At 41.2% G+C, this 8,517-nt stretch overlaps 1 protein-coding gene across 1 annotated transcript in view; it reads left to right on the forward strand.

Moving 5' to 3' along the window:
• si:ch211-212o1.2 (uncharacterized protein LOC492735 homolog) overlaps window positions 1–4,872 on the forward strand; it is a 37,253-nt gene extending 32,381 nt beyond the window's left edge. Inside the window, exon 6 of the mRNA XM_018703582.2 lies at window positions 1,790–4,872. Coding sequence (XP_018559098.1) covers window positions 1,790–1,911 — 122 coding nt within the window. The 3' untranslated portion in view covers window positions 1,912–4,872. The remainder of the gene's footprint in view (window positions 1–1,789) is intronic.
• The last annotated feature ends 3,645 nt before the right edge of the window (window positions 4,873–8,517 follow it).

Genomic DNA, 8,517 nt, shown 5'->3' on the forward strand with positions numbered 1-8,517 from the left:
TCTGTGTGTGCACTAGTCTTTTTGACCTCCTCTTCAGTTTCTAACCTGTGTGTGTGTGGTGGGCGGTGGGTTGGTGGCAGTCGGGGGGCCCACAGGGGACGGTGACGGCCCCCTGCTCCCCCAGCCTGGCTGCCTGGGCCGGGCTTGGATTCCACTGGGGCTCGCCTAGCTGCCTTTGTGTTCGCCACTGGCTGACAATCCCCATGTATATTTAATGCTAACCTGCTGTCTGTTCTAACAAATAGGACTTCACAGGCAGGGGTGGGGGGGGTGGAGGACAGGGGAGGAAGGGAGGGGAGAGAGTGGGAGGGTAGGAAGCAGGGATTTGGAAGAATAAAAACAAAAAGGAGGAATATGTGGCAAAAGAAGAAGAAATGGAGCGAGAAAGAAGAGGAAGAGGGAGAGATGGAGGGAAAGAGTGAAATCAAACAAAACTGCTGGCTCCTTTATATGTCTTCCAGCAGAGAGAGGGTCACTGGAGGGACACACACACACATGCACACATCCCCGCAGCTATAGCATGCACCCTATGCAAACACATCATGGGTGGTGGTGTGTGAGCATCAGACAAGGGTAGGCTAAGTACACACAGCTTATGTGGATGTCTCTATTTGCTTCTTGCCTGTCTGTGTGTGTGTGTGTGTGTGTGTGTGTGTGTGTGTGTGTGTGTGTGTGTTTTTGTGTGATTTGTGCATCTGACTTCTTTTTTATTTTGACATTTGTGTGCTTGTGTTATTGACTGTGTAGGCTCACACGAGTTGCAATTATGCAGGTGCTTTACTCCACATACAAATGCATCAGCTGTGTGTGTGTGTTTGGTAATAATAGTAAAATGGCTTTTCATCTCAAATGTCAAGGGAGTGCTCGGCTGCTTCCAAAGCAGTAACATTGGTACATGTGAGTAATGCACTCAGTGAAGATGTGAGTGTGTATAAGTCAGAGCAGTCACACATGTTCACAGAGAATACTGATTATTCATGCATGCATTCATGTGTACACGTAAATGCACAGGTTCATGTGTACTTTGGCCTGCAGCCATACATACATTTATGTATTTACCTCAAACACATGTATCTATAGCCATTAAAGCTCTGTAGACTACAGAAGAAAGAAGAAAATGGAGGGGTGTGTGTGTGTGTGTGTGTGTGTGTGTGTGTGTGTGTGTGTGTGTGTGTGTTTGTGCAGGGCTAAGGAAGTCTATCCCTCTGCTCCTCTGAAATCTGTGCGTGATGATGAGAGTGAGACAAGAGGTTAGAAGTAGGCAGAAAAACTCAGGATTGGGGTGCAGATGGGTATAAAGGAGGGAAAGAAAGAAGAGAATACAAGCAGGAGGAAGTTAAGGACAAAAGAGTGAAATCTGAGGGAAAGCAAAGAGATTAAAAACTGAAAGAGAAGGAAGTTAGCAAGACCAGTTCAGGATGTCTGGAGGGAAAAGGGGAGCGGTGTTGGAGGAAGGATGGTTAGAAACAGGTCAATATGAGCCTGTGTGCGTCCTGTGGGTATAGTTGGAGCTGTGGGTGGGGTCAGAGGTCTAAATGCAGGAGGGAAATCCCTTCAGGGGTGCAAGACTATGGAGTGATCTGTCCAAAATGCTCATCCTTCATGTCATTCCATAAAATCTTAAAAAAAAAAAAAAAACATAAAACAAAACATACAATTATGTTTGTTGGCTTTAACTTGTTATAGAAGATTTCTCCCAATTCTCTCTAACCCTCTCCTCATTTCTCCACCTTCCTGACTTTCTCCCACCGCTAACTCCTTTCCTCCTCTTTTTTTCCTTACATCCCAGGTTGGTGTAACTACCCACTGGATCAGCTGGGCTTTTGGAGACGGATGGAGCAATTGATCGAATGCCTGACAGGGCAGAAACCTCGGTCAGATGACCTGGCATGGGCCAAGAAGACCGACTGATAAACACACAAATACACACAAGGATGGATGGAGGAATGGTCTTGTAGATGGATGGATTGAGGGGAAACACACACACACATACACTCACTTACAATTTACTCATGTCTCTGTGCTTCTTGCTTTTTTGCTAAAGAGCAAACATTCTAGGAAACCGTGTTTGCAAAAAAAAAAAAAAAAATTAAAAAAAAAAAAATCAAAGATTGATTGCTGTATGTGCTGGAGTCTGTAGTTTAACAAGCTTTGAACGCAGGAAGGTAAAAACATTATTAGACGAGAACGCTCTGCTGTAACAGCCAATCAGCTTTGTAGGCCTGTTTAACCAATGAGGTGTGGTGGTGTGTAGGTGTAGGAGGTTTCTGGAGGTTGGGCTCTCCAGGAGTGACACCACACACACATACACACATACACACACACCTGTGCACAATAACACAGAAACAAGTTTGGAAATCAAATGTTCTGTCATTTCTTCTTGTCTGTTATTTTTTTAAGTGTTAAGGTTGTTTTTTGAAAGTCCTTTCAAGAAACATCACCATCCTCTTTAAACTCTCATGGCTGCATTTACACACAAGAAGGTGAAAATCTGATGATCGTGTGCTTTAGATTAAAGAATTTAAAAGTCAGACCTAATACACAGTTAAGACTCTTCTTCTGTGCCTGTGCTTCAGCTAAGACGATCACACAGTGAGAGCCGGGCAGTGTAAGACTGGTGAGGACAGACATGTAAAAAAAGGTTTGACAAAACACACACTGTAGCTTCTGTAATAAATTTCCTAGCACTGATATATACACACAACAGCAGTCAAGCTGCAGATGCATACTTACACACTGCATAGATCTAAGTACAACTTTAAATCATGTCATTCAGTTTTGGTTAAATGTTGACAGCACTGTTCAACCTACGTGTGCTTTGACAAACTGTAGAACTTTTCTTATGCAGACACTTTTCATTGATTGTTTATTACTGAGAGATGCTTTGGCAGTCCAGGTTTTTGTTACCTGAGGAATACAGAAATCTTCATGTACGAACATCAAAAGCTTCTAAATGAGATCAAGAATTAAATGGAGGTTTAATTAGAGGCTGTAATTCACTTGACTCCATTAGTTTAGAATTTTTAGCACAGGTGATCAGTTAGCTGTAGTAAAGAAGCAATTCCCCCCACCCCCACCCCCCACAGCTGAACCTTTGGATGGATATATTTATAAATAGTGATTAAGCAAGTTGAAGCAGGTCTAAAGTAGGTGGCAGACATGAAGACCCTGAAAGAGTCTTTGATTTTAAGGAATACTCTGGGAAGTATACTTCTGAGCTTTCTTGCCAAGAGTTAGATGAGAAGCCCGCAGCTGGTTAGCATTAAGACTGGACAGCTAGCATGGCTCTGTCCTAAGGTAATACAGTCCAACTACCAGCACCTCTAAAGCTCACTAATAAATACTTTTTGTTTAGTTCCAAAATCCTACGAAAACTGAAGAATGTGTTACCTTTGGACAGAACCAAGGTAACTGTTTTCACCTGTTTCCAGACTTTGTGTGAAGCTAACTTAGCTAGCTACTGACGGTAGCTTCATATTTTACGTACAGACATGAGAGTGGTTTAGATGTTCTCCTCTGACTCTTGGCAATAAAGGTGGATGAAAATTCAGAGGGTCTGGCATGAAGTTTGGATGACAGGTTGACGATATATATGTTCTGAAGTGGCAGGGACTTAAGCTAAACCTTCATGGCAACAGTGACTTCTTCTTACTGTACCCCAAACACGCCTGCAGACAGAAATCTTTCTTGGAGGAGCTCTGTTTCCTGGAGGATGCTTGTGGCTGCCCCCAAAGACCATAAAATTAGTCCTACATGTGTGTTAGCATTAGCTTTTCACCGACATGCTTGGACAGCTCAGGGCAGGGTTAGCTTAGCTGATCATTGTCTCCAAGTCCTGCTTCTTTTCACTTCACTATACATAGGAAAGCTTGAAAATACTTTTTGTTACTTTTTTCTCAACAGAAAACTATTTTGTATCACAAAAAATCAAACATTTGCAGCCATTCATAAACAGTTGCAGTCATTCAAATCATGTTAGAAATTTCAATCCATGTTGTGTTCATATCCCAAGTCCTCTCATAGAAATGAAAAAGAAACCTCGTAAACTGTTTTGCAAGATGTTAATTGGTGCCGCAGTCTAACCCACTGTGCTGCATAAGTGACTGCAACTGTAAATATTAAACACTCGACAAAAAGAAATGTGTCACAAACTTCTAAACTTAAATCAGAGTCATTGAAGAATGCATGGCAACATTTTTCCATCAGTTTGTGTCGACTGATGTGAAAGGAGGGAAAAAAGAGAGAAAAAAACATTTTATTGCACTAAAGAGCAAAATTTAATTATTTTTCAGCAAAAAAAAAAAACAAACAAAAAACTGGACACCAAGTTGCTTATAGAATGCAAATAATGTCTTTAGTATCTCTGGTTTTTGTTTACATTTCATACTGTGACACATGCACTTTAGTTGGCTGTTACTAACTCTGTACTAGAGTCTAGCTGCTTGACTTGTAGTTTTATTTCTAGGCTGGAAATCCCTTCAGTCATAGAAGGTCAATAATAACAGCACTTTATTGTTTTACTAAGTAAATGTTTGAAAAAGTTGTCCTGTAAGCACCTGTTCACTTATGATCACATATATACAGATAAAATCATGTATCACTTGCATGCACACACACACACACACACACACACACACACACACTAAATCTCTTGAATGCAGTCATACACAAACAGACAAACATACACACACATGCTCTCACATTGTGTTCTCTTGTTTTCTCTGGCTTCATAATTTTCTATTTTTTTATCAACGGATCAAGCCTTGTATAGTTAAATTCTGACGTTCCATTTTGCAGCTCAACGCTCGCTGCTCGTCTGCCTTAATGTTTTTATCTGCTCTTTGATTTAAATAAAGGTTTATTAACTCCAAATGTTCACTTGCTTTGGTTATCCTTAATGTTAAGAACATGCATTTGAAGATATCTCTGTTCAGTAAGTACCTTGGATATAGGAGAGCAGAATAGCAAACTCCTCTCTCCAACAGTGCAGCAAATACCAGTCTGATCTAATAAGAAACCTTGTGCCATTTTTTATCTTCCCAGGATCTGCAGGAGCTGCACTGCTCAGATGACAAAATGTTAAGTTTTATGTGTCACATGATTTTAATGCTGTTATAGAGAGTCCTATTTGGCCTTCTTTAGCTTTGGAAGTTTACGAAGCCTGTTGATCCAAGGATATGTGCAGACATGTGGCTACTGGATGAGCACTTTTCATTAATCTTAAAGCATATTTTTTTTGTCCAGGAATAATGCTGTGCTTGCTCAAAAGTTTGATTTGAGGGAAATGCAATGCACTGTTAGTTAAATGCCACTGCTGAACCACCAGCGCCCTCTAGTGTCATGTTCAAGTCTCTGCTCTTGACTGCCGAGGTCAGAGATTCACCCTCGTTCTGCTCTATGTGGTGTCTGGCATCATGACCTCCCGGATAGGTTCAGTGATTTTCACCATCCAGAGCTATCTCCCCAGAAAGCAGAGCCCCTGTTGGGGCCCAGCTGCTGCAGCAGCCCCTGTGGATCCTGCTGTGAGCTGAAGGCAGGGCCAGTGCCAGGGAGGAGGGACAGGAAGGTAATTAGAAAGAAGAACAGACAAGGACGGGAGGCAAATAGGTGGGAGGAGGGGCAGAGACAGGTACTGACAGGAGTGAAAGAGAAGATTGTTATGCATCAATATAATAGTTGCCTCCTGGGTTAAGAGTGTGTGGACTGTTGGAGGACTGAGGAATTTGTTGGATTCATCTGACCAGCATTACTGCTGCCTGCTAGTGGACTGAGTGATATCATAGCAAGATGAATGTATTGTTTTTAGTTGGTGGTAGTAGTAGTGATATCCAGTCATAGAGTCATAGAGACTATACCAGACATTTATATATCATAGAAACATAATGACATGATATTGCAGTATTAGCTAACCAAAGGTGCTGTTGCTACATAGAATGGAAAAATATTACATTGATAGAAAATTAAAAAAAAATAAAGACTAGGTTACTGTCATCTATTTGCAGAGCTTTAAAAACTGTAAAACTGTTTTAATTCCAGAGAATGTTATATGAATCATCTAATTTGAATTTTGTTGATCCATTATGAACAAAACTACAAACCTACAACCATGCCAGCTGTTCTGTGAGGCTGTACTCAGTAGGTGATTTATTGTTTTTTTAAGAGGGGAGATGGCCCAATGGGAGCAACCCCCTCCCCTGCCTCCACACCACCAACCAACACACACAAGACAAAGGGTGGGACTGAGAGAAAAAGACACAATTAGAAATCTGTCTGCTAATTCAGCACCATGGACAGCACCATGGATTTATCAGATACACAGCACACACTACTGATATTTCAGAGTCATGGTTGGAGCCATAGAATCTAACTTGAACAAACCTAAGTCAGATAAAGGATCAATGAGTCTGGCGGTACAGACTTGCAAATTCAACAACCTGTCTGCTCCCGCACTCTCTCTGCTACTAGGGGATAAGAGAGGAGGATAACAAGGGGGAGAGCATCCCACCTCATCTTCCTTTTATTGCCTACTGGCTGTACCTAAGCACAGCAGTGCTTCATCTAATAGTTAACTTGTTCACAATGACAATACTAATGTGAGTTTTAGCAGGTATAATGTTAACTATCTCACCAGAGTTGTTTGTCCTGCTTGGGGCCATAAATGTGTGTATCAAATTTCATGACAATTGATCCAAAAGTTGCTGAGATATTTCACTAGAAACCAAAAATTTTTATCTCATGGTCGTCAGAAGATCATCAAAGTTTTTAAGGTATATCCTCTGGGGACCGTATATGTTTGGTTCTAACTATATATTAGTTAGAACCAAAAGCTAAATTCAAGCACACTTAAAATCATCAATCACTGTTCCAAACATGATTGAGGTGAACAAGTGATGGATTGTCACACTGAGGAAAAACACAGACACTCTAAATGAGGCTGCAACCTCATATCATTTCACCAAGTTATTTGGCCTAGTAAGATTGCTAACTCAGAATTTGATTAGCAAAATGTTGACATAGTTTTCAATATTTAAGCTTGCCATTTTTAGGTTCTCAATTATTCTCCAGCAAGTCAGCCTCTCTGAGTTCTGCAATAGTAACAGTTGCTACATACAGTAGGAAATGTTTGAAAGCCTGTATCTGGATGTTTGTGGTGGGACAGTCACTGCAGCCACTATAAGTTGTAATGTGAAGATTTCCTTCCTATTCATCCCATTACGAAAAACAGATCAGTTCCTTTGTTGGGTAAAGTAGTATAAGAGGGAACTGTATATTAGCATCTCCTACACTCAAACATAGAGACTTTTTCTGTTGTACCTGAGTGTGAACATGTGCACACACCAGGGGATATGACATGTTGCAGAACTCTGACTGATCTCACACATCTTCATATAGCTCACAGTAAGAGCTCCTTTGTCATTCCCACATTACTGCCATCACTTCCACTGTTACACCCAGCGCTAACAAGACACGCATGCAAGAAGACCTTCCTCTTCTTCACACACACACCCCCGCTCTCTCTGCATGGTGGTGACATATTGGATCTCACTATGCTGATGTGCTTGGCTGATCAGTGCCTCATGCTGGCAGCTATTAAAGTTTCTATCAGACATACTGAGAAACAAGGGTTGATGGCAACACTTGCAGCAGTTTGATGCAGAGACATGAATGTGCAGCTTTTAAGTTGATACTTCATTATAATATGAAAGTTACAGTTTTTTCTAACCAAGCAGTGGTAAAGCAGCGCGCAAAGAGATTAAATGTCTGCCGTAGAGCTCATTTCATGTCACATAGAAATTCTACTTCACATTATGTAATTAATATAAGATCTTAGCCCGTCTGGAGAATCCATCCATCTATCTATCTATCTATCTGGAAGTGTATGTGAAATGCATTTCTTTACACTGGCTCACCAAAGCAGCTTTTGTCTTCCAGAAATTCTAAAACAACACGATAATGACTTTTTGGAAAGTTCGGAAAACTTCATTGGAGCTGGCTGTAGCAGCAACATCTACTGTCTTTGGTTTGAGGGGACAGAGGTGTAAACTGTTCCACTGTAGGTGTGTGCACTTGTGTGTGTACTCATTGTCTTCACCAGTGTAACTTGTACATTTATCACAGACACTGTGGTGACCCCTCAGGGTTTGTAGACACTGGCTATTTTGCAACTTTGGGAACAAGAGGCTACATGTTCTGCTCCATGCTGATATGACTGCATCCCATCATCATCCTCAGATATGTTATCTGCACATTCATGTTCTACCACATCCAGAGGTTTTCTATTGGATTATGTTGGATCTGGTGAGTGGTGAGGCCACTGAAGTACACTGAACTCACATTCATAAAAACAATTTGAAATGATTTTTGCTTTGTGACATGGTGCATTGTAATGCAGGAAGTAGCATGGTCAGCAACAATACTGACATTATCATTCAAACCACGATTGATTGGTACTGAGGGGCCCAAAGTGTGCCTAGAAAAATATTTCCCTAAACCAGTACACCGTCAGCAGCAGCCTGT

The sequence above is a fragment of the Lates calcarifer genome, linkage group LG10 (genome assembly GCF_001640805.2).
Source record: "Lates calcarifer isolate ASB-BC8 linkage group LG10, TLL_Latcal_v3, whole genome shotgun sequence".
Lineage (NCBI taxonomy): Eukaryota > Metazoa > Chordata > Actinopteri > Centropomidae > Lates > Lates calcarifer.